General features: G+C 41.9%; 1 protein-coding gene across 1 annotated transcript; it reads left to right on the forward strand.

Annotated features, from left to right (window-relative positions):
• Positions 1-13,932: 13,932 nt before the first annotated feature.
• Positions 13,933-27,537, forward strand: PERP (p53 apoptosis effector related to PMP22). Its single transcript, XM_036097865.2, has 3 exons — positions 13,933-14,242; positions 24,372-24,512; positions 26,096-27,537. The coding sequence occupies exons 1-3, from the start codon at positions 14,029-14,031 to the stop codon at positions 26,320-26,322; spliced, it is 582 nt and encodes a 193-aa protein (XP_035953758.1). The 5' UTR covers positions 13,933-14,028; the 3' UTR covers positions 26,323-27,537.
• Positions 27,538-27,635: the final 98 nt, after the last annotated feature.

Here is a 27,635-nt window from a genome sequence, read left to right on the forward strand (position 1 = left end):
CCATGCTATGTCCGTTTGATCTCTGTGCGACTGGAAGACTGAGTAATAAGGTCAGTCACATGGGTACTACAAGCCTACATCACTGATCTGTAGTAAAAACCCTGGACAGCAGGGCTCAGTGCACTTCCCTGGTTGGCAATACCCACACATGTTGGCTGGCATACACTGTTGCTGGGAGAATTAAGGGCATTTCCATGCGTCTCCACTGGGACACGCACCTGCAAGCATGCCCCTGGTTTCTCTTTGACTTTGTCCATCCACCTTCTCCCTTTGCCGATTTTGATCTGTATCCTTTCGCTGTAATAAACTACAACCATGAATAAAACAACTCCTTGAGCCCCATGATTCCTTCCAGCAAATCGCTGGGTCTGACCGTGACCATATTCGCTGAAATAAACAGGGTGATGTGTTAGACTAACTGAGGGAAGGTGCCTCGTTAAGATGGGGAATGGATTGGAGCCTGAGGGATGAGTGTGCTGAGCATGTGAAGAGCATAGGGAGGTGTGTTCCAGGCGGAGGGAATAATAACTACGAAGACTTGGGGACAGCGAAGTAGTCGGTGGGTTGGAGGGACAGTAGGAGGCCAGGAAGGAGCCTGCTGAGGGGAAGAAATGTGGCACAGGATGGGGTTGGCAGGATTAGCAAGGGCCAGGTCAGAAGAGGCTTTTAGGTCTCAGAAAAGAGTTTAGGTTTTATTATAAGCAAATGAATCTTGCCTGGTGAGGTTACACCCAGTTCTGTTTCTGCTACATTTTACTACACATAAACTTCAGATACGTGAAGTCATTTTTACCAAGGGCCTCACAGTCCTGTTGCAGAGGCATGCAAATCTTACAAGAAATAATCACCAAATAAAGTGAGTCCTTGGGCACTGAATATGCATTCAGAGAAGGCAGACATTATTCTTTCCCCATATTTTCTACTCTGAGTAGTGGTTACCCTAAGCTCAGTGCTGGGCAGAATCTCAATTTTAAATTATTAAGAAATACAAATGCCCCATACCTACATTCCACCTTACTCAAAATGAGCTGAAAATCAAATCAAGGAGACGCCATATATTTTTTTTACTTACCGGACTTGCAAAAATGATTAACATTTATAAAATGTTTATATGCATTATAAAATACACTTGTCAGAACTTTCATACGTCTTAGTAAAAATGGAAATGGGTGCCACCTTTTGAAGGGCAATTTGTTAATATCAATCAGTTGGCATATCATCTTTAATCTGTTTTTTCCATTGCTAGAGATTCATCCCAAGGGAATACTTGCAGAAATACACAAGAGGACGTTTCTTGTGGCCTATAATAAGCAAGCAGCTGCTAACAACCTAAATATCCATCAATAGAAGAATGGTTGCCTTAATTATGGCTATTTTATATCATGGAATTCTGGTGCACAATGAAAAGAGAATGAGAACTATGTCTACAAGTATCAAAAAAAATTAAGTCACAAAAGCTGAGCCTTATGTACCATATCACACCATTTGTGTGTCATATACTTCTATGTGCCTAAATGATCTGCAGAAGGAATCATATAACTTGTACTTCTTTCTCTTCTTCTTTCACTGCAGAAAATAGAGATAAATTTAAAAGTGGAAAATAAAAACCATTTTAAAAATTAAGAAATTTCTTGATACCTATAATTTACCACTCATAAATAACCATTGTTAACATATATCTTATATCCTTCCAGTCCTTTCTCAGGCATACAAAGATACTGCTTTAAATCTTAAAACAAGGTGTGCCTGGGTGGCTTAGTTGGTTGAGCATCTAACTCTTGATTTTTGGTTCAGGTCATGATCTCAGGGTCCTGGGATTGAGCCTGGGGTTGGGCTCCAAGCTCAGCGTGAAGTCTGCTTGGGATTCTCTCTCTCTGCATCTACCTCTGCCCCTCCCCTCCACCTCTCTAAAATAAATGAATAAATCTTTTAAAAAAATAAATTTTAAAACAAAATTCAGAAAACTTCACCAGACTCAATTAAAAGATACAATAGAGGGTCCGTGGGTGGCTCAGTTGGTTGGGTGTCGGACTCTTGAATTCGGCTAAGGTCATGATCTCAGTGTCATGAGATTGAGCCCCATGTCAGGCTCTGCGCTTAGAGGGGAGTCTGCTTGAGATACTCTCTCTCCCTCTCCCTCTGCCCCTCCCTGTCGCTTGCACTCTCTCTCTCTCTGAAATAAATAAATAAATCTTAAAAAAAAAAAAGCTACAATTAGGTAATGGTGGCAGAACAGACTTCCTGAAGCAGGGAAGGGACAGGTGGGTAACGCCACCCCTCCCCAGTCTTGATCAGAGAAGATGGAGAGATGCATGCAAGCCTCAGGGGTCATCAGCCTCTCAGATGATGTTCCTCTTGAGTGCAGTGGGGCTTTATAGAGTGTGGCCGGAAGCTCTCACCAGGTCCACAGGAGAAAGAGGTGCTTAGATGTCAGTCTTTAAGACAGATGTGTCGGGTCTGTTGCAAAGCCTTGACGTAGGGCACCTGAGGTACCTGCCCTGGCCTGGCTTTCAAGGGCCTGACTGTGCCTTCCACCTGGGGTAAAGAATCCACAAGGCCAAGGGCACATGACTACCCATTGCGCCTTCTCTGGACCACCATGTCCCATAAATTCCCTGTCCAATCAGCCTGAGCTTGGGTACATCCTTCCAAGATCCCAGTGTGTACCCTTAGGCCTACGTGGTAGTCAGGGCCAGCTGTTTGCCGGGGCTCAGGCCAGAGCTTGGTGTGTGGGATGGGGTGTGCACACGGGGTCGCCCAAGGTGTTGGCAACACAGGAAGGAGCCAGAGGTGGGAAAGAATGGGGGTGGGTTGGGAATCAACATTCCACGGTTTCTAAATTCAAACCTGTCCTTCCAGATTGTTAGGAAGCTATATTTGTCGAGATAGGATAGAAAAGATATTATTTCAGTTTGTTGCCTTGATTTATAACTTTTACATATTTAGAATGTGTTATTTGGCCTCCATGCGTAGTTTCATCACAGGCTCCCCAAATATTCAGGTATAGGTCTGTTGCGTGTCACGTTTATTTTTTCCATCAACAAAAATTTTACTGTATGTTGACTGTATATAAACATGTAAGATAAGGAGGTAAATTTATGTAATTATCTAGAAGAATCTCAGAAATCATCTCCTTAATTCTCTTTCCAGCTCTTCTCTCCACTGAGCACTTAGTCATAAATACTTTTTAATGCTACTTGTTTTCACGTATATTCCAGTATGCGCTCTCCTCCAAATTAAATTGTAAACTCAAAGGAAACAGAGGTGGGGGTCTATATTTCTTTCTAGTTGCCACAAATCCAACTGATAAAGTGCTTGACCAACTCATAGCTATTTTAAAAGAAACACTGCTTTACATCTTTGGAAAAGTAAAAAAGCAACCCTCTTAAAAGAGATTGAACTGCAAATTGCTGCATCATTTGTAAACTATTTTGTAACTCATAAAGTAGTTTGGAAACACCAAACAAATCCAGAAGAACCCATAATTAATTTTTACCATTTGAGATCTCAATGATTTTTTAAGTCCCCTAGGATTCTCCAGCTATATGCCAAGATCATATAGGATATGTGATATATTTCTATAAGTTTTGCAAATGACATAATCACTAATTTATTAAATTTCTCAAACCAGAAATCTGTCACTGGCTTACTAAAACAAAGCATTTCTATTTCATATATTGTGTGCGATGCATAGCTCAGTGGAGATCTATTGAGTAGGCATTCAGAGAAGAGCTGGAAAGAGAATTATGGGTAAGCAGGTATATGAGTTTTCTATTGCTGTATAACAAATTACCACAAACTTAGTGATTTTAAACAACAAATCCGAAGCTCTGAAGTCCTGGAGGGCTCACATTAATATTCAGACTTTTCTCTACTTAGGGTCTCCCAAGGTGAAATCAGGGCAACAGGATGAGAGAAAGAATGAGAGAAGAGACATCTTCACATGAGTCCAGTGAATGGAAACAGCGACAACAATATAATAATGGACAAGAAAAGTCATTTTGCTAAGCTCATCCCCAGAAAAATCAATCTGCAAATTTGTCAGAACAATTTGAAGTTACCCTTGTATTCTATTTAATATTCTATGTGAGTTCTAAGAGCCAACAGGCTTCTTTCAACACTCTCTAATTCAATACTAATAAATTAATAATAAATAATAATTAATTAATAATTAAATAATCAATGAGTAAATGAATAACCTTGGACTGCTGCTCCACGCCGTCTCTCTCTGCACCACAGAGAGAGCTGAGTCAGGTGCTGATTCCCTGAGCTGAAGAATGACTGTTTCGTCCTCAATAGAGATACTAAATATTACCTAATATTTATATATTTAAGAATATATTTTTCTTTCTAATCTCTATCCTTATGGCAATCCAATTTATTATTTGGCAGCAGTTATATTTCCAGAAATCAAGAGCTACGGAGTCTAGCAGGTTAAGTGGATGCTGTAGGAATAAAGAGAAGTACAATCCTTCCCCTGGAGGTTTTGCAGGTCAGTTGGAGAGATAACACAGGGACCTGTATGGAGGCCAGAGACAAGACCAAGTGGTCTCTGAGAAGCTAGTAGGGGCTGGGCTGAGGTGGTCTCACACAGTGGCTCAGTCATAAAAAGGAAAGAACTCACAGAAATCTCCAAATAAGACAAAATGTCCACATCAGCAACAGATTGAAATGTGTGAATTTTAAATACTAAAAAAATCTCTCCCAAACATTGATGGTTCCTTCAATTTGTTAAAGAAAGAAGTCTGTGTGATTTTTAATACAATTCTGTGCAGCCCGGGTTCAGGCTTTTTATCCCTTTCCCTATCTTGCGAGTGTATTTTTAAAAAGTGTATTTTAAGAGCACATCTGACACATTGAGGTCTTTGCTGAAGATTTATTGGAAATTTTCCAGGCTGAAATAACCCTAGAATATACAATGTGCATTTTAGTGATCGTCCCAGGGGCACAATAAGCGTCTTTGTACTGGAGCGCGGGCGGGGAGAGGGAGAGACGGAGCCTACTCTGCGGTTGGTTTGGAAAGATAAGTAGTCTTCAAATATAGACCAGCGATGGGATATGCTCTACAAATTTCAAATGTACCCCAATGGATTAAAGAATGTGCACACTAAATGTGAGTTTTAGGTGTTAATTGGGCAGACTCTGCAGCCCAGTGTCCGGGTTTGAGGCCGGTTCTTCCCAGCTGAGTTGTCCAGGAAAAGTCATTCAACTCCTCTGTGCCTCAGTTTCTTCATCTGTGATACAGCAGCTATAGTTCTCCATTGCTCACGGGACTGTGAGGATATGAGAAATTCATGGGGGCTTGAGGCAGGCACTGCTACATGGTAAGGTTTGCTTGCTGTTATTATTACTCGCACGGTTAGTTGCCATTATTATTATTCGCACGGTGGTTAGGTGCTGAGACCTTAGGTCAAGAGAGTTGGCCTGGGCTTTGATCCCAGCTAGCCCAACTTGCTGGGTGATCTTAAACAATTCAAACTCTCTGTTTCAATATCTGTATTTGCTACGTAGATGTAATCATTGTATCCACCTCATAGGATTGTTCTGAGAATAAAGTAATTCATACGTATCATGTACAAAGAACAGCGCCACACACCTTGGAGTACTCAATAAATGTTAGGGTTTATTATCTCTAATTGAGTCTTGGGCTCCAGATGACATGATTTGAGCTCAGTATTTCATTCTCTACTTATTCAATGACGTTCAAAGCTTGGAAGTGATGTTGAGATGTAACCACTTTCTATAAAGAGTGTATGTTTAGGCTAACCCTTCATTAACTCTATTTCCTTGTTTGTTCCAAATGCTGTGCTTACCTAAGAAACCACTGATTGCTGGAAGGGACATAGCACAGACGTGGTGCAAGTAGACTGGGGCTTGAGTCTCCTTATTTACTAAAGAAGTCTGGACCAGAAACAAATTTGGAAATTTCCAGCGTAGTATCTAAGCCATGAGAATAGTGGCTAAGACGATTTACTTACTAGCTCAGTTTTAGTTTTTTTCACCTCTGCAATGGGCATAACAGTATTTAACTTGCAGATAGGAGAATTCAAAGAGATATCACATGTAACTTAGGCGAATCCTTGGGTCACAGCAATTTTGAACAAATGTTAGTTGCTCCTACCCACTGGAAGGCTATCAATGAGTCCCTTTTGGGAAGTTGCCACATTGGCCCTAGGGAGTGGTGTGGCATTGGAATTTAGGTAGAATTAGGTGACAGAGAGCACCTGGGCCTGAAACCAGCCCTGTCTCCCACTCTTCTTTTTTTTTTTTTTTTTAAAGATTTTATTTATTTATTTGAGAGAGAGGATGAGAGGAGAGAGAGAGCACATGAGAGGGGGGAGGGTCAGAGGGAGAAGCAGACTCCCTGCCGAGCAGGGAGCCCGATGCAGGACTCGATCCGCGGACTCCAGGATCATGACCTGAGCCGAAGGCAGCCGCTTAACCAACTGAGCCACCCAGGCGCCCCCTGTCTCCCACTCTTAATAAATGCGGCAACCGCTCCAGGGCCGAGAGTGCTGCCTCCCCTCTCTGCTCCCACAGCCCTGGGCACAGCCCTCCATTAGCCGGGCAGTCTGCGCGGGCATCAGCATCACTTGCTGGTGGCATCTTCCCCAAACCCTGAGCACTGAGCACTGAGCTATGGGGCCTGTCCTCCGTATTCCTACACTATTTCCCGGCACGGTGCTTTGTGCATGAGAGAAACTCAATAAATGCTTCCTGGAGAAACGAATGTGATAAGCAGTGCAACGCAGGAATATAAAAATCCAAATGGGGAAATAATCAAAAGTAGCAAAGGGAAGACAGGTCAGGTATTAAGTGCTTGTTAGTGGCCAGTGTAAATGGCAATGTGTGTTAGCAGAATACTCATATTTTACCTATCGAGTGGAAAAAAAAAAAAAAAAGCCAGGATAGAAAGTTATAGTGTGGAATCCTAATCTTCTAAAAACATATGTATATACAATATACTGTATATGCATGTATATGTAGGGGTGTGTCCATGTAGAAAAAAAGAGTAGAAGTAGAAAGAAATGTATAAAAATATTAACTGTGTTTCTCTCTGAGTAGGTGACAGCGCTAGGAGGATTTAACATTTTCTTTCTTTCATTTTCAATAATTAAAAATTGTATCAGAGTTTGATCAGAAGAGGGAGGCACTCCAATTCTTCTAACAGGTGTAGGCAGGGGCCAACCAGCTGCTGAAGGCCCCAGCAAGCAGGGCACGTTTCATTCCAAGTGCCATGGGCATCGCTGTTTTGTTAAAACCTTACGGAGGAAAGTGATCTGTATCTTTCAACATCTCTCTGGCTGCTCTAAGAGGATAAGAATGGACATCAGAAAATCAATGAGGAAGCTATTACAGTAGTCCAGGTGAGAAAAGGTGGTGGCTTGGAGTAGGGTAGTGATAATGAACTTGCAAAAGCCGCATGGATTTGAGGTACATTTTTGCAGGTGGCAGCTGAAGATTTTCTGATGGGTTGGATGTGGAGCAAGTGGGTAGAGGATGGCTTCTAAGAAGCTAGAAGATGCTGGTACCATTTATTAATATGGGTAAGACAAAGAAGGAGGTAGAAGACACTGGGGATGAAAGAGCTCAGTTTGGGCTGTTTTATGTTTGATATTATCTGTGAGACATTCAACTTGAAGTTCAGAAGAGAAGTCTGGCCCAGAAATAAACTTGGAAGTTTCCAGCATAGTATCTAAGCTAGAAGTAGCTGAGGTCATCTAAAGAGAGAATGCAGAGGGAGAAGAAGGTGGCCGGGACCAAATCCTGATGAACCCCATTGGTTCAACCACAGGTGCTAGGGAAGAAGCCTGTGACAGGGTGGGAAGAAACCAGAAGAATATACACTGCTAGGAGCCAAGGGAGGATCTCAGCTATTGGAGCACACAGGGAAAAAGTCTAAAACAAAAGGTCAAAATGTTAGCAGCAATTGACTCTGGTTGAAAAGAAAGAAGCAATTGTCTATGGGTGATGTACTCTTTATACTTTCTGTCTCCCTCAGATTTTCTAAAATAATACATTTATAATCACAACAGAACAATAACATTTTAAATAAATAAATAGGCTTTATTTCTGAATATCAAACACTTATTTTTAAAACTTAAAGATTAATGATTGATTATGGGGTTTTTGCATTTAATTTTATATGAGGAATCGACTGATATTGGGGTTTCATATTTATTTTTTGTATGAGAAAAATGATATACTAAACAATATAGAGGCATTTAAAAATTATTTTTTAGAAAGGTTTCAGATTTATGGAAAACTTGTGATAGTACAGAGTTCCCTTAAACCCCTGTACCTAGTGTTGCCTATTATTGACATCTTACACTAGTAGAGTACATTTCTGTAGTTAGGAAACCGATATGGACACGTTGTTATTATGTTATTATGTCTAAAGTATAGAAACATTTTAAAAAATCATACTATATGGCTATTAGTTTTTCTATGGATATTTGATCAATTTTAAGTTTTGCACATGCTTATGCGAAAAACAGTATTTTACTGCCATCTACTGTTCCAAATAAGTATATATTTTTCAATTTTGAGTCTTCGAGTTTTTTCATTGATCTATACTTTCATAATATTTTAGAGCTACAGGTTTCCTTGAAGTTTATTTTTTAGCCACTTTAACAAATAAATGAATATACTAAAGTTCAGAGGAGCCGAGTCTCATAGCTACTGACAAAACCATCCCTCCCTCCCTCCATCCATTCATCCATTCATATATTTGTCAATTAATTAACACCTGCATTAGAAAAGGTGCTGGGGATACAAAGACAGATAAGGCATGGTTACTTTCTTCAAGGATCTTACTGTCTAATGGAAACACAAAAAAGATTACTATAAAATGAAGTGATTACTACACATGGTTCCCGTGTTCTGGGAGCAGAGAAAGAGCACATAGTTACCTTAGATTGGAGGTGGGGCTAGAGGGAATATGCCAAGATTCAGGGAGGCCATGGGGTCTGAAGCAGATCTTTAAAGATCAGTAGGAAATAACTAGGGGAATGGGGAGGGGGCTAGGAAGAAAGATATTCCAGAAATAACATCAGGAATAAAGGCAAATATGGTATCATGAATGTGAGAAAGAAAAAGACTGGACTAAATCATCCAGGGAGAATGTGAACAGTAGAAGAGAATGAGAAGGACAGTCACAAAGGTAAGAAGAGCGAGCACCATGGCAGAGGGAGGTGTGGGTTTCCAGGAGGAAGTCATCAGCAATGTTGAGTACTCTGATATTTTTATTAAGAGCTGTTTTAATGTAGTGGCAGGAGCAGAATCAGACTGTGATAGGTTGGGGAGAACCTAAAAGATGAGAAGGAAAGCAGAGGGGACAGATGAGGTTGGAGAGGCAAATGGGCCAGGCCACAGAAGAATTTGTGTGTCACTTTTAGAAATCTCATTCTTGACAGTAGAGGCAATGAAGAATCAGTAAGGGTGCATCATGGAGAGTGTCAGATTCAGATCCACATCTAGCTGGATCATTTTAGTGGTCTTGTGGAAGATGGATTAGGGAGAGGGGAGTGTTCAGACTGGAGGGGGGAGAGCAGTGAGGGGCAGCTGTGGCAGTGAAGGCCAATGACCTGGGGCAGGCAGAGGAGGGGCAGAGTGTGCACAGCAGAAATACCTGGGAGCTAAGGTAGCTGGCAAAACTTTAAATTGCTGGATTTAAATTGGATAAGAAGGATGATCTTGAAGTTTTAATTTTGGTGACCAAGATGATGGAGGTGGTATGGGGGCTACGGGAAGAAGATAATGGTGTAGAAGAGAGAGCAGTTGGAACTCTGTCCGGGTTGATGCTAAAGCGGTTGGGGGAGAATCCAGGCGGGGCCACCTTTGGCAGTTGGATACAACATTCTGAAGCACAGAGGAAAAGTGTGTATATTTGTAAGTCATGAATATATGGATAGGGGTTGAAATCATCAAAGTGGATGATGCAACAACAACAAAAAAATGAACAGAAGAGTGATATGGGAAAGAATCCCAGAGAATCCACCACTGGGTGAGGGCGGGGGTCAGAGGAGGGCGAGCATGTTATGGAGAGCGGGAAGGGATGGGTGCAGAGGTTCATGGAGACCCAGTGAAAGAGAAAGAAAAAGCCAGTCCCTTGCAGTTGGTTACTGTTTTGGCAGCCAATAGCTAGGCCGTGATAATCCAATGCTGAGCATGAGTAACTTCACAGAATATTAACATCAGACAAGGTTACTGTGTCATTGTGATAGAACAGAACAAAAACAAGACCACTCCATAATCATATCTGAACACAGAAAGAAAAAAAAAAACCACCATGTAACTACAAAATAAGATATCACTCTTCCTGACATAACTCAGAACAAAACACCCACATCCCTGAACCCTTTCTAAAATCACCTGACATAACCCTAATCTTGTGACTAGGCTCTCCTAACATCCTCTCTCTAGGAAATCCCCAGAGTTCCCCGGGGTGTGCCGTGTGCTATGCTGCAGAGTGAATAAGTCTAACTTTATTTGACTATAGGTGTGTTTCTTTTTTAAAAAAACATTTTATTTATTTATTTGACAGAGAGAGAGCACAAGCAGGGGGAGCTGCAGACAGAGGGAAAGGGAGAAGCAGGCCCCCTGCAGAGCAGGGAGCCCCACACGGGGCTCGATCCCAGGACCCTGAGATCATGACTTGAGCCGAAGGCAGCCTCTTAACTGACTGAGCTACCCAGTTGCCCCAGTATAGGTGTGTTTCTGGTGATTTTTGAGCACTGGGCTTTAACAACTTTATAGAAGCCAAAAGAGTAGAAAGTTTTATGGAGGAAGACATCACAGTATCTAGTGGAATGAAGAGGCCAATGATGTCCATTGAATTTGGCAAATATGAGCTTAGACTTTTGTGAGAATAGCTTTGGTAGGATACTGGGGGTAGATGCAGGGGTGTGCTTTTACTAGCTTGAGAGAGATAATTATGTATATTTCTTTCCAATTCCGCGTTCAGTGACGTCAGGTGGTAGCTGGAAATCAGCCTTGGGAGAGTTTTACACAATAGAAATTGGCAAATGCTACAAATCAAGGATTTTGGAGGGTCAGAAAGTTGGTAAACATTTACCATTACACCGCTGGGTAGACCAGACAGGAAGGAATAGGAGGGGAGAGAGTAGAGGCAATTAGAAGTTTGCAGGGACAGGGGAGGAGAGAGATGCCATAAGAATTAGCGGTGAAACACAGGGTCGGTGAGAAGTCGACTTCTGACTGCCTGATTTCCTGTCCCGTGCTCATTCTACCTGCACAGTGATTGCTTTGGTTTACTAGTGAGAGCATGGCAGCCTAAATGGGACCATTTCATTACAGCTCTGGAGAGAATTGGTAGTGGGTTGGATGTTTACAAAGGCAGAGAAAAGGGGAGAAAGAAGGAAACTTTTGGAGGAATATTTTCCAAAGTCTTACAAATGGTTACTACGATGACTAGCACCGGCTCTGGAGACAAACGGCCCAGGCTTTTGTGTGATGGGTGTGGGTTTGCCACTCAGGGACCGTGTGGTTTTGAGCAAGTTACTGAACTTTATGCCCCAGTCTTCTCATCTATATGAAGATGATAATAGTATATACCTCATTTGTGATATTTATTGCTTTTATAACCATAAAAATCCAAATTTATAAAAATAAAAACCTTTTTCCGATACACTTTACATCGTCAGGCACTCTTGTGATCCCTAGATTATCCAGCAGGAGGAACTACTGAGTTGCCTACTCGCCACTCTAATCCATCACTTCACTAATAGGGCGAGGAGGAATGATTGCATTGTTTGAGAAAACTTAATGATCTACAGTTGGTATTCTTGAAAGAATCTGTTCGTTATAAACATGCAAATCCCCCTTTCTAATCTTAGTAAAGTGGGAAACTCGTGTGAAAATTGTCACTATCACCCCTTTTATTGTGGTTTACTATGTGCCAGCGCTATTCTGCATGCTTTACGTATATTAGCTCTTTTAATACTCATTACAACATTAAAGGGTGAGCACTACCCATTTTAGAGATAAGGAAACCGAGGCACAAAGAAGCTAAGCGTCCCAATGTTACACAGCTGGTATGAGAAAGGATCTGAACCTGAGCTATCTGGTTCTACGGTCTGTGAGATATGTATTAGGCACATTCTCGTTAGAACCCAACCAGGGTGGGTTTAGTCTCTTCCAGAAATTCTGAAGAGCTACTTTCCTTGCTTTCACCTCAATATGAATGAGCTCTTTTCCTCAAATCTATTGGAACAAGAAAAAGAAGGTATATCTAGTCCAAAATCCTTTAGAGATATTAAGACCCATGAAACTCTGATTTTTGTCTGAAACCACTTTGCTCCTGATCAGTACTCTATTTATCTGTAAGAATGTGATTTTTTTCTCTCACAAATATATTATGGACACAGCTAATTAAACAAGTATTTACATTACTTTTGAAAACCCTGAGCGCATATTTTCTTTACACACTCTACACCGTATGCAGTTAACTCTTGGCAGAAGCCCCCCCCCCCATTCTATTCTTTCAAAGTGAAAATATTTGCCTCTAAGGAAAATATGTGAACATGGTTTATGCAAAATTAAGGCTGGAGATATTTTTTCATGTGGCTTCAAACATTAACTTTCTCAGCACTTTTATTGTATTAGTTCCCCAAAATTGCCAGAGAATTGCATAACACAAAATAGTATTCTTTTTCTATTGAGAGTACCAAACGGAATTACAGAGAACTAAATTTTAAACATTGCTAAATATTCCCCCCTTCTTTTATATTAAATTGGTGGGAAAAGCAAGGGATTCAAAGGAGATCTGTGAAGGTACAAGGTAAGATGTGACCCCCCCCATTAAAAAAAAAAAAAAAGGATGTGACCCTCATTGACTGTTTTTCATGATTTGCCCAAGGCCACCCTGGAGCCTGATGCTGAGAATTTGTTTCTCCTCAGTGCCACTCCCAGCTGCCACCCCACCCCCTCACTTGAGTCATGGTGGTGACAGAAGCAGGGCCAGGACACTGGAGGTGGGATTTTAGGTGCTGGTTGCATGTTGACATACGGTTTTTATTTGGAGAAACCTCAAAATAGTAAATGAAAAGAGTAGATTACTGGGCTTAAATTGGGACAGATTTGTGACAGGGAGTGGACTGCCGCACACGGGACCTGAAGGTATCCGGGAAGCCAGATGAAGCTCTCCCAAGACCGAAGTGAGCATCTGCTAAATTCAGTGTGTTCATGCATTAAATGTGTATTGAGCTCCCCCCAAGACCCAGACACAGTGCTAGACACTAGGGATACACAGATAAATAAAACATGGCCTCTGCCGGCAAAGAGCTCCAGACCCAGCAGGATAGGCGGGTAGTTAAGCAGATAAGAGTATGAAGTAAGCCACCGTACAAGGTACAAAGATGGAGCCCAGGAAGTGGCCACCTCTGCCTAGGAGGGTCAGGGACGGGCTCCTGGGTTGCGCACACACGTTCAAACGCAGTGCAACATTGACCCACAGGTACAACATGAACACCTACCCCAAACTGCTTGAAACTCAAATATGGGATTGTTGAAAGTCAGACCATTATCGGACAGCAGGGATTAAATATTTAGCAGGTCTGCGCGGATTAAAACGTGCACCCGGTGAGGCACTGAGAACCACATGCAGCGTGAGAGGCTCCAGGACGCGGGAAATGAGGCAGTGGCGAGGCGAGGAGGCGCGCGTGGCTGCAGCCGGGCCCCCGGGCCCCCAGGCCCTCTTCCCAGGCCGGGCGCCGGCCCCCCGCGGCTCCAGGCCCGGGCCAGGCGGGTTAGGCTCGCCCACGCCCCGTGTAACCCGAGCCCGGCCCCGCCTCTCCCCGCGCGCACCCCGGGGCCGGCCGGGCAGGTCGGGGCGGCGCGCCATGAGTCACCGGAATCTAGGTGGGGCCCGGGCGCCCCGAGCCACGTCCTCCCGGGAGCCGCCTCCCCGCGGCCTCTTCCCTTTTGTCGCGCTGCCCGCGCTCGCGGGCCACTCTCCGCGGCGTCCGAGCCCCGCGCGCTCCTCTCCTCCGCGCCGCTACCGTCGAGATGCTGCGCTGCGGCCTGGCCTGCGAGCGCTGCAGGTGGATCCTGCCCCTGCTGCTGCTCAGCGCCATCGCCTTCGACATTATCGCGCTGGCCGGCCGCGGCTGGCTGCAGTCGAACGACCACATCCAGACGTCCTCGCTGTGGTGGCGATGCTTCAGTGAGGGCGGCGGCAGCGGGTCCCAAGAGGAGGGCTGCCAGAGCCTCATGGAGTATGGTGAGTGCCGCCGCCTCCGGGAAGACCTCCGGGCTGTGGCTGGGTGTGCGCGGCCTTCGGAAACCGCCCTAAGTGAAGGGACTGAACTGGGGCAGAGGTAGTGAGTGATGGGGTGGGGGTGGGGGGGGGGTCTGTTTAGAGCTTAGGTTTAGGCATCCGACCTGAACAAAAGAAAGCAGTAGCGGCTTTGAGTGGCCAGAACCAGGCCCAACGCTGGACGAAAACGGACCTAGTTTAAACTATGTTTCGTGTAGCGTTTGTCGATTACATGCAAAAGGCGATTTTCAGCCACTGAAAAGGTTTAGATGAGGAAATATAATGAACAAAGTGTATTTTCTTGGAGACCTACTGAAATCTCTTATAATTGCCCCTCCTCCTGTGATTCTTGGTAAGATTAAAATATAAATATTAAAATATGTGCCTTCCCCAAGGTCGGTGTATTCGTTTAACTGGGACTAAGTGAAAGCAACTCTTCTTCCATTGAAAAAGCCCTTTCCGTCAAAGTTTTAGCAGTTATGATTTCAATAGGGACGGCAGTATTTTTTAAGCAGCAGGCTAGTTTTGTTAGCTTTTGTTTTAGGGGCTGTCTTTTTGACTTAAACCCGGCATTGTTTAGAAAACTTACTTATTCTAATCTGATTTGAAATCTACGCAGCAAACTCATCTTCTACGCCAGCAAAATGAAGCAGAGTTGACAAATTTAATATATTGCAGATGGAATATTTTATTTTTTCCAGCATGGAGGCAGCCCGGGTGGGTGTTTTACTTAATACGCGGGACTGGAGAGGAGCCCCGTCCTGTCGGGGGCCACTCCTGCTTAGGGTAGTCCTGAAGAATAGCGGGGATCTATTGTGATTAGCAGTGTGTGCCTGGGGTGCGGGAGAGGAGGGGTTAAGTATGAGCATAATCCGAAACTTAAAGCTAAATGCTGCTGAATGAGGCTTTAGCAACTGAGTTTAATAGTTTTAAACTCAGAAAGAAGGCTATCCTGCCTTTTTTTCATTCCCTGCTAGGACCATTGGCTTGATTCTTTACACTGAAGTGCACCGAAGTGGCCCACGGCTTCCGAGCACACTGTTTATTTGTGGTTCTGGGGGCCCCTATCCGGAGCTTGGTGCTGTATCTTATCTACTATGGAACTGTTTGGAAATTCCCACCATGAGCTTTCCCCGCAAAGGGAGGCATGGTCCTCATTAGCAGCTAATAAAATGTAAAGACTGCATGGAATTCCTGCTTTCCTTAAAGTCTGTGTTTTTCCTTTCTTAAAACAAACAGAGCGCCTGCCAGCATTTCAATTATCTCAGATCTTTTAGGTTTTAAAAGGGAATTAATTTCTTTGAAATAATGTATCTGTATCTTTTAGTTAAAATGTACTGGAGCTCAGTCTCTTGTAGGGGAACTTAATAGGACTACTTAAACAGGTGTGTCTTTAAACAGACTTGATAATCATACTCAGAACAAAGGCTAGTACAGACCCAAAGAGCAGTCTGCAGTCCCCCTCATGTGCAGTCAGGTTAGTGCAGCACGGGAGGAGAGGTGCTGGTGAACCCCCAGCAGCAGCACTATCCCTGGGACGTTATCTGGCCTGCAAGACGCTGGCTGTGACTACAACCCTCTGGGGAAACTCACACAATGCAGTTTTTATTTTTCTTGACTTGCAAGGTGAGCTCACCTTCGTAGGGTGTGGTGCCTCCAGCCTCACAATGATACAGTGCTTTGTATATGGAAGGGAATAAGCAGGTTTTGTTGGTTTAATTTTTTAATTAGAAGTCTAAAGCATAAACTCTTTTAATTGTAAAGACACCACTGATCCGGTGTATAAACTATGTTTCAAGTTGATGTAGAAATTGGTCTTTGGCAAAGTTCAGTTTTCCAAGTAAAAAAAAAAAATCTATTACTACCTTTATGATGCAGCAAGACTGATTTTCATAAGTGGGTGGTGGCTTTAACATCCCAGTTAAGTTATTCCTATGACCTTTGCAAAGATAAGTAAGTGCCAAAAATGTGTTAGACGCAGCTTTTGCGCAAGACCTAGAATCAAATCATGAATCCAGGATCCACTGTCATTAGGTGTCCATGGGAAGAAGAATATAGATGTGAGCTCCCCGAAGAGAGGTCCATCTCAGGCTCCTGTGGTCAGAGATGAGTTGGAGTGTTTATTATACTTTCACTTCATTTTGTGCCATGGACTGTTGGCTAGTTTTGCTTCACAAATATCAAAATTGTGGATTCCTACAATGTAGGGTGATTTTCTAGGCATCTCTAACTCTGGAGATTTTCAGATAACCTCAGTAAGGCTTTGTGGAAAACAATATGTTTACAGGAGGTCTCTCTAAAGGGTTTACAGTTTACACACACTCCCACATATGTATAAACCCAACAAGGGGTAAGGTGGATGACTCTAATTAAAATGATATCTTAATATAGGAGATTGAGAGTGTATATCCCTCTTAAAAAACTTCTTGCTATGTTCTAGAGTGTAAACGTTGTGATTTACATTGTAACTATTAAGAAAGTATACCTTCTTATTACAAAGTGCTTGACCATCTCTTTCTATTAATTAGTACTCATAACATTAGTATGTTCGTTTTGATATTAAAAACAGATTATTCCTGGCAAGTCTTGGCAATAATGCTAATAAGAGAGACATTTTTATAAAGGGAAATATTTCCTTAGAACTATGTAAAATGCAGATTATACTACCCATTAGAACTATGTAAAATGCAGAATATTATATTCCCCATGGTTATTGATGGTTTTTTAAAGAACTTCAGATTGCTACATCACCTCATTTTTCCTCATAAATGAACTAAATTATACACTGAATATTTGCTTTTACATGATATTAACAACTAAAGAAATACCCAGCTTCACAAATACTCATTTAATTTTTAAACAAAATCATGAGCATGTAGAGCATGGAGAGAATCTCACATTTATATTTGTCCAAGCAGGAAGAGAACATTGAAATGATCGGTCAAATTTCACCTACAAATAAAATGCAAAATTGCATTTGCATGCATGTTCACGTATACTGTTTGTTCTGCCGGCACCCTTTCTTCCCCAGTTTTAGGAAAAAAGTACATCAGAAGGATATTTTAAATATCAATGATAGAGATTTCAAATCCCAAGCAGGTGCCTACTTGTCAGGGTGGAAACTAATTGTGATGAGTGAATGGCAGTGGGGACCCAGTGCAGCCAAATCAGAGTGCCTGCTTCAGCTCTGAACTCAGAAGTACAGAGCTTCCTTTTTACCAGATGCCTTTGAATACTGCACAGTGCATTGAATGTGTTGTTTTGGGGTTTTTTTGTTTTTTTGTTTTGTTTTGTTTTTACATGAAATCAGTCTCGGGTAAGTCCAGGAATCAGAGTATTATATGAAATATTTTTAGATCATTTAGCCCTATGGGTTTTTTTTTTAATTTTTTTATTGTTATGTTAATCCCCATACATTAGATCATTAGTTTTAGATGTAGTGTTCCATGATTCATTGTTTGTGCATAACACCCAGTGCTCCATGCAGAACGTGCCCTCCTCAATACCCATCACCAGGCTAACCCATCCTTCCACCCCCCTCCCCTCTAGAACCCTCAGTTTGTTTTTCAGAGTCCATCCTCTCTCATGGTTCGTCTATCCCTCCGATAGCCCTATGGTTCTTAACTGTACAAGAAATGAGAAAGATAAGTACCAAGTGAATAGGTTTACATCAGGCTAAATTCAACTCAAAGGACTTCATGTTGAGATTGGCTCTTGAGGCTCTTGAGGGGGGAGGCGGGGGGAGGTATTGCAATGTCATTGTTTTATGGAATTAGGCATTCATGGATAGATTATTCTTTGTGGGTGGGTGTTCATGGTTTTACACAGCAAAATAAAAAGTTGGCCACTCAATTGGTCATAGCTAAAAATATATATATGTGTGTATTGATTTTTAAAATCCAGATGTGTGAGAACCAGTGATTGGCCCACTTGCTGGACTTAGCAGGAACTGCCCGGGAGCCTCACTCCCTTTTAAGTGACCTAACTTGTTTTCTCCCTGCTAGCGGACACAGACTCCCAGGCTATAATAGAAGGGCTTTCACCAAAGCCTGTGCTCATCAACACCCCCCGTGACGAGCTAAGCCTCTTCCCTTTGTTCCGCATCTTAATTCGGTTCCCTGGATGCTGCTATTTGTCTAAAAGTACTTGTCTTATACTGATGGAGAGCAAGTATGCTTCCATGTAAATTTGACTTCCCTGCCTTTTTCATCTGACAGACTTTCAAGTCTGTGAGGATAGCTCCCCGATTCCCTGCTAGTTATCTAAGTTCAGGGTACAAATACCCATGTCCACATCTTCCTGGGTGGGATGGTTTCCCCACTGAGACTTTAAAACAAGACTGGAAAGAGGTAACATATCAGGGTTCTATAAAAACCCAGCGGTGAGTAGTTACCATCAGGCTCAGTTTCAGGAGAAAATGTGGAGTATGTAAAGAATCTCACACCGACTGGATGCCATCCCATGTGACCCTGACCTTGCTTTACTGCCTTCTAAAGCTTCTGCAAAATCGCTTCTTCCAACGTAGAGTTTTTTGGAGGCCTGTGACGAGTTGTCCTCTACATTTTTGCTACTCAACGTGTCCAGACCAGCGGCATCCGCATTGTCTGGGAGGTTATTGGACACTCGGTGTCTCAGGCCCCACCTGCTGAAGCAGAATCTGCATTTTCACGAGATCGCCAGGTGATTTGTAAGCACTTTCTGGTTTCAGAGGCGTTGGCCTACGTTCCTGCAGATCACCTCCTCATTGGACACGCCCCAGTCTTTTCGAATATATATTCCACCCATGTGTATCTTTATTTGTAGATACGATTTTTAAAATTTTTTCAGCCATGATTTTATCCAGATTTCAGTTCTATGACATAAAGAGTCTGTCTGACATAAAGAACACTATACAAACAGTATGAGATCTGACAAAATCTCAGATTTACTAGCTAAGGCCTTCGTACTATTAATAGATGAATCTGTTGTTCTGGAAAGGGACCCTACTCGAATTGGGTGGCAGGTTGGTGTCTGCAGGGTGCTGAGTAAGGGGGTAGGCCAGCCTGTTTTGGTCAGTATTTGGGGCCCACATGTAAAACTACTGAAGAATGCAGCATATCCAGTAAAAGAAAAACTAACTTTAGAGGAATAGTTAGTGACAGTCTGCAAAACATTACCCACAATACTAAAAATATTAGTAGTGCTCTCGTCTTACAAAGATTTTTTTTTTTTTCCCCACAAGCTTCAGTTTGCTTTATGGTTTCTCTCTTGGCATTCAAGGTATTTATTTATTTCTGCTATCTATCTATCTATCTATCTATCTATCTATCTATCTATCTATCTATCATCTATCTATCATCTATCTATTTTGCTCCTTTCTTATCAGTTGACCTCACTGGTCTTTTCCTAGCTGTATTTGCCTTGTAACATTCTATTTTCACATGTCGTCACTGGAAAAAAGATACAGCATTTTTCTCATACAAAAAAACTTAAAAGCGTTTCCTAGGAAAAACTCAGAATTTCATTAGTGACCATTCGTTTGATTTAATGTTGCATCTTTGCAAGTGATGGCAAAATTAGGTAAGCTATTCTTCATCCAAATGGATCTTTAATGAATCTTATTTACAAGTGGATTTATAAGGCTGCTGGTTTCTTTGATAATAGGAACTTCTCCAAGTGGCACTTAGAAAATAGATTTAGGACATAATAGGTCATATATAACACCAAATTCATCTTCCCTTAAGGAGACAGAACAAACAGAAACCATTCCTGCTCAGAAACACGGCGTCTGTTTACCTGGAGTAGTGCATGATTTGTGTTCTCGGTTCAGAGTGCTAACTGACAGCGCGAGAATCCTCCCTGCTATCACAAACCACAATTAGAAAAGGCAATACAATTTTGCGTATAAAATAACAATGGAGGACAGACATGTGAAGTGCCAAGGACCATCTATCTGTTCAATCATGGAAGAAGTAGTAGGATAAGTTTTTTAAAAATTGGTGTTTTTCCGTTGGGGTTGGTAGATATGGTATAATTTAGACCATGGTATAGTATAAAAATATAAATAGTTCCCCAAAGGGTTGGGTAAATTTGTAGGTATTAGGCTCATTCTGGGTAATTAGGTGAGACCAAAGGTACTTGGGCTACAGATTTACCTTAACTTTTCAAAATGTATGTCATGGAGATTTGCCATCTTATAAGTCTACACGGCTTTCAGTCCCCTTCTCGGACAGAATATAGGGCTGGGCTGACCCTGCTAAGACCCGGGAGAGTCCCTCTCATCATTTTATAGCAACATAGTCATTGATATGAGAAGGCAGGTTGTCTTACTCGTTATTCATCAGCCAGATCTTCAAAACCGTGCCAAGATTTGGGTCTTCAGTGGTAGTTAAGTGATTCAGTGTGGGCGTTTCCATGCTGTAGGAGCAGGTTACACATGTTCTACTTCCAGAGAAGCTTTTCTCTGGAAAAGATGACACTTAATTTGCCATTTTGATTTTCTTTAGACTCAGCATTTTAAGTAAACAAACCGTGAGTGAATTATTTCACATAGCATAGGCCAAGTGCTTAAAATGGGCTGTGTTTATATTTGTGCTCACCGGTTGGTTTCAGGTTAGGTGAACCGGGTTGCCGTTTTCTTAATTCCTTTCAAGTACTTGAAACTCAGTGTAAATTACACCTCAGCTATTATGTTAGAGGAAGTAGTAATAGCAATAATCTGTATTCATCTTCCCCAGATAAATAGGAATAATGTTACTCTTCATAGCTACATCATACATGACTTATTTAGCTCTACTTATAAAACCTTAATCTGTGACTGTCAAAATTTGGTTATCAAAATATGTTCTTTGTTAGGAAGTTTTATTATCGAAAATTCACATTCGGCCATGCAGTTTTCCCCTACGTTTGCATTCCTCTGCATGCAGTTTTGAACCTATGAACTCAAAAGGAAAAATCAGTATCTGCTTCTTTGAATTAATAATTGGATTTAATTGAATATAATCATTGGCAGTAACCATAAACATCTATAGAAATGTGACTGTAATTGACAGTGGGTCACATCCAGAAAATTATATGCTCTTGTTTTTGGCAGTGCTGCATCTATTTTTATAAGGAGATTAATCATCTCTCTTAGTTCTCAAACCTTAGCATGGACGTAAGAAATGTCAGTAAGGTGCAGATTCCTGGGTACTACCTCTTGAGTTCTGATTCAGTGGGTCAGGAGGGAACCACAGGAATCTATATTTTTGATAAGCACCACTGATGATTTTGACACCATGGTCTTTGGGCTAGGCTTTGAGATGATTTGATTAATGTTCTTTCCAAAGCATGGTCCTGCTTCTCTTGCAAGTTCCCTTACTTGAAGGACAAGGCAAAAGTGAGAATGTTTCACATTCTGGCTTTATTCATTTCTATTTTAAAATAAAACATTTCTATTTTATCTTGCCCCTAAGGTCTCTTATTGATCTCCAGAAAGCACAAAAAGATCTGGAGGGAAGTAATGAAAATTATAAATATCAAATCAGACCCACTCATGCACTCTCAGCCTTGTCCTGCAGGGATACTAAGGCATAATTTGTGGGGAAACATGGTATTTCTGAGGCATATAAAAAATGTGTCTTCTCCTTAATAACCTATCATGCCCTAGTCATTCATTAACCTAGAGGAAGATCTGGGAGGAGCTTGGGGATTGGAGAAAGCAACAGGGGAACTTAGTTCAGGTTTGTCTATAACAGATGATGTAAACATGTGGTGGGTAACTGAGGAACAAGGATGTGATAGTGCAGAACTTTGCAAATATAGGAAGAAAACGGAAAACCTCGAGATCCCAGAGAAAAGTTCATAGGCATACACAAGTAACTTCTTGAACGGTGAAGGCTGGAGAATTCCTAGCTCCCTGACTTTTCACACAAGGGCTGTCATCCTCACACTTGTCTTGAAAGAAGGCATTTTTTGCCCCAGTTAGCAGCTGTGCAGATGACAGTGGCAGGGTAGAAATGAGGTCCGGCTGGCTTCAGAGCCCGGGCTTCCTCTGCTCTCTGACACCTTTTACTTGGACCAGCCAAATGACCTATCCGGAAGGGAGAGTGCAGGTGTCAGCCAAGCTGTGTTTGAGAAGGAGTAAAACCAGGGCGGTTTACTTTTACTTTTTTCGAGTGCAATACAGAGGAATAGGTCAAGAGCGCGTGTTCGTCCATCGATGAATGAATGAATGGATAAATAAAATGTGGAAGATCTGTACAACAGAATATTTTTTGGTTATAAAAAGGGATGGAGTACTGGTACCTGCACATATGGGTGAGCCTCGAAGCCATTATGCTGGGTGAGAGGAGACAGTCACAAAAGGCCACACAGTATGGATCCCATTTATTGGAAATGTCCAGAATAAGCAAATGGGTAGAGACAGAAACTAGATTAATGGTTGCCGGAAGCTGGAGGAAAGGGAGAATGGCAAGTGACCGCTAATGGACGTGGGGCTTCTTCTGGGGGTGATGAAAATTTTGGAATTGTAAGTGGTGATGGTTGCACCACCCTGTGGATATAGTAGAGACCCCTGAATTGTACACTTTGAAAGAGTGAATTTTATGTAAATTATATATCTGAAAAGAATCCTGTTTTGGGTTTAGCCAGGCTGGAAATCAAACTCTGCCTGAACCACCTACCAACTGTGTGGCTATGGGCAGGTCATCTGAACTTTCAAAGCCTTAGTATATCCTTATTTCTAAAGAAATGATGATAAAGTTTTTTATTTTTAAGTTATCTCTACACCCAACGTGGGGCTCGAACTTACAACCCTGAGATCAAAAGTCCCACGCTCCACCGACTGAACCAGCCGGGTGCCCAACTAAAGAAATGATGATAGTATGAACCTTTAAAATGTATTGTGGGGCATCTGGCTGACTCAGCTGGTTAAGCATCTGACCCTGATTTAGGCTCAGGTCATGATCTCAGGGTTGTGAGATGGAGCCCTGCTTCAGGCTCCGCAGTGGGCCTGGAACCTGCTTAAGAGTCTCTCTCCCCTCCTCCATCTGCTCCTCCCCCACCTCCCTCTCTTAAAAAAAAAAAAAAGAAGAGAACATTAAAAGTTATTGTGAAGATTTAGTGAACTGATGCATGTCAAGTGCTTAGCGCAGTGCCTGACGAGCAATTCCATCATCAATGTTAGTTACGCCCTCTAGAAAGCAGGTTATATTGGAAGAGATTTTTGAAATCAGTGCAGGTTGCACATCGGGAATTACTGACTAGAATTGTTAGCCTGGGTATCCTGGCTCTCCCTATGTCCACAGGCTCAAGGTAGAACAACACAGGGCTGGAGACGCCCATGCGGATTTTCAAGCCCAGAACTCAGTTTTCACTTCATCCTGATTGCTTTTAAGGCCCATACCCATTATTAAGAAGTCTTGTGCTGTCAATTCTGAATACTTCAGAAGTGAAAATTTAGACAATGGGATATGTTTGTACCTAAACTTGTTATAAAAATCACAGTTTCTTTATAATTAAATCGTTTTAGTGCACCTCTCTGCTTAGTCATAAGTACATTTTCAAAGATTATTTTGGCACAGAACCAAACATTAATACAAAACAAAGCTCTTTTTAAAGGTATTTGAACCATTTCCTAAAGGGATTATAACTTAATTGTTCAATACCAAAAGTGTTGTTTGTCATGGTTGTGTTATGTCAGAACTTGAGTGAACCTTCTATTTTATTTTGTTTATTTTTTAAAAGATTTTAATTATTTATTTGAGAGAGCGCGTGCGAGAGCAAGAGAGAGCATGAGCAGGGGGAGGGGCAGAGGGAGAGAACCTTTTAAATATACCTGTTTGTATGGCTTCTTTATTACATGAGGAACAGTTGAATGAATTTTAACTTTCACTTCAGAGATAGAAACATTTGCCCCAAGTCTGAGGGGAGAGGGCATTACTGCAAGGAATATATCGTGCCCTCCATATGAATTGCCTATTCCTTGAGATATGGAGATGCTGAAGTACTGTCAAAAAGACTGTCCTTCCACCCAAATAAAGTAGTAGACAATAAAAAAAACCTCCTATTGATACTTTGATAGGTGATTTTAAAATTTGGCCTGTGTGTCTTATTAATTTCTTTTCTCTTACAGCGTGGGGAAGGGCAGCGGCCGCCATGCTCTTCTGTGGCTTTATCATCCTGGTGATCTGTTTCATCCTGTCCTTCTTTGCCCTCTGCGGACCCCAGATGCTCGTCTTTCTGAGAGTGATTGGAGGCCTCCTGGCCCTGGCTGGTAAGACTAAGTCAGCGGTTCTTCATTTGTACCTTCAGTAGACATCACAATAGCACCGTCCAACCCACAATCCTTGATAATTACACTTCCGGATCTGTTGTCAGAAAATGCGTCACCACGGGCAGAAGTAACAGAGACATGTGCTTTGAGGTCTAGGTCCCTTCCCTCCTGTGTCTCAGATGGTACCTCGTGTTTCCCATCCATGCTGCATGCTGCTGTCTCTTATAGGTGACCCCACATCCAGCGACACCCCTACTTTGAGGGACCAGGGCTGAGACAGGGCTGACTCAGTGCACTGTTTCCATAGTGGCCCCAGTGCTGGCCTCCTGAGAGCCCCCTTGCTGAGGGGGCTGCAATGTCCCTGAGCCATTTTACTTATGGAAGGAGTGTTACAGTCTTATGATGTGGCGGGTCATAGAAAGGTTTTCTGCAGTGCGACAGGAGACCCTAGGAGGGGCCAGGTCCGGAACTGCCTTTTTGTATCATAGAGCTGATTCTGCGGGACGGGGGATTTAGTGATGCAGGTGGGTGTGGTCAGAGTGAACATTTATTAATGGAATGCAAGAACTAGGGATCTAGGAGCACAGCCGGCAGGCACCGCTTGGTGTAGACTAGTGTCTTAATGTTACAGAGTGAAAATGTGTTCCTACCCTATGACATGGCAAAAGAATGCGGAACATAACACAGCATGTGTATGCTCATTATAGCTTCATGGAGTTACGCATGTTCATTGAAAAAGAATATAGAAGTCGATTTAATCAAGTTCTTATTTTTTTAAGTTGCTTAAAATGTTAATATGATTAATAGTAATTGTAAGAAGATGACTCTTACGCCAAAGAGTTTAGAAGTCTTCTCGACCTGTGTTTTCTTTCTCATCTCCGCCTTACACTTCCCCATGGCAGTAGGACTATTCCCCTCCTGTTTCTGTTCCCCCAGCCTGGAATGCTGTTCCCTCTGACCTCCATCTCTCCATTTCTATTTATTCCTCAGATTCCCACCTCCTCTTCAGGCTTTTCTGGTGTTTCTCTACGTTGATCATTCACATCACTGGCTTGTTGTTTCATTTAGTTACTCATTTATTAAATGAATATTCCAGTGGTGTGCTGTTAAATATCAATATTGCCAAATATATGTACATGTGTGCATGCACACATGTGTAGGTGTATATATTATTTTTGCTAGCCCCGAAAATATTAACTGTGTTTGGCACAGGAAATACCAAGATGAAAAGATACTCTTTTGTACCACCGTGCTTTTGGCTGTACACCACCGTTTTGCACTCTGTACTTAAGTAAATACAATGCTCACCCAGGTCCTGAAGAGGGGTTCTCTAATTGCTTTCTGTCCGTGTTTCGTATATTCAGCATTCTTCTCAGTGCCAGGTCTCTCTGACATACAGGAGTCAATAACTTGTTTTGGCTCATGATGAATAGATCCCCCGCCAGTCTCTTTCATTAGCAGGAAGTAGATTTAACACTTATTTAATGGCAAAAACCAGCTGTGGAAGAGGGAGTTAATCTGTTGTCCCCGTGCATTCATTCATGTGTCCTATATTCACTTTGGGATGTTTTTCTTCCCTTTAGCTGTATTCCAGATCATCTCCCTGGTAATTTACCCTGTGAAGTACACGCAGACCTTCAACCTTCATGCCAACCCCGCTGTCACTTACATCTATAACTGGGCCTATGGTTTCGGGTGGGCGGCCACGATTATCCTGATCGGCTGTGCCTTCTTCTTCTGTTGCCTTCCCAACTATGAAGATGACCTTTTGGGCAATGCCAAGCCCAGGTACTTCTACACATCTGCCTAAGGTGGGGAGTGAGCAGAAGATCGCTGCCGCCAAGATGGATCCCAGAGCAAGAAACTGTCTTCTCCAGCATCCGTTGAACCCATTTTGTGGGCAGTGTTCCTGTCATTACACTAGTCAATGCTAAAATAATTTGGGAGAAAATATTTCTTAAATGGTGTTACAGTTTCATATTCATCTTTTATATATGTTTTGTAAACAAAACTTACTTCTTTTAACTAATGACCTCTAATATGCCAATACCCCTTATATCCATTCATACCATTTATATGATATTTGTAAAAGAATATGAATATGAAGCTTAACCACTGTATAAGGCAAAAATGAGAAGGCTTCAAAGATTGGACTGACCTGGTCAAGTTTCTGGTTTTCCCAGATGGAATGGACTGGGTCTATTAAGAGCCGACAAGAAGAGAGAGATATTAGTAAAAATTGTCCGTGACCCAATATCCTAAAAGAAATGCAAAAAATAAATATTTTCCAAGCCTTCACCTATTTAAAGAAGTGAAATAGTGTCCTAAATGCATATCGTTTGTGAGAATTTCTCACTAATATCCTGATTTTCTTTTGCGAGGCTTCATAGCCAAAGCCTGCTACAGGTATAATGCCTCCTTATGTAGTGAAAGGTTAAGATGAACTTTTTTTCTTTTAAAGTGGTTTACAGGGTTGGGGTGTGGGAAAATGCTATATTAATAAATCTGTACTCTTTTGTGTCTATATGATCAGGAACACAGTAGATGGATTGAAAGATGGCCTGGGTCTAATTCGTCCCGACCGATAGGCATGAATCAGTGGTTGAGTAAAGCGTCAGGAGCTCCATTCCTCTCAGAAAGTGACACTAAAACAGCCGAAGGAGAGGAATTGGCTTGAATTGTTCATCTCGGGTTTGACTGGGCTCTAATCATATAGACACAGCTTCTGGTACATTGCAATTGTAAACAACACCTTAAATGTAGTTACAAACCTGGTCTTCCTTGGAAAAAGAGATATAAAATATCTGATATAAGACATACAACAGGAGAATTCAGGGATGTGAGATTTCTCTGAATAGCAAATAGAGGATATATCGCATTGACTATGATTATTATTTTTTTTACCATTTGTACTTACATAATGAAAACCAATTCATTTTATATATCAAATTATTATTTTGTAAGTTGCAGAATAAGCAATTGCAGTTTTCATTATGAATTTTCCCCAATAAACCAGGTGTTCTAATCTTGTTTCTAGTTTGTAGTTTTTGGTCTTGCTTTTTTTCCTTTTTCAACTCTGGGAAAGGGAATTTTTAAAGGATGTTTTGAGTCGGGCAAAATAAT

The sequence above is a fragment of the Halichoerus grypus genome, chromosome 9, assembly GCF_964656455.1.
Source record: "Halichoerus grypus chromosome 9, mHalGry1.hap1.1, whole genome shotgun sequence".
In the NCBI taxonomy this organism is placed as follows: Eukaryota; Metazoa; Chordata; class Mammalia; order Carnivora; family Phocidae; genus Halichoerus; species Halichoerus grypus.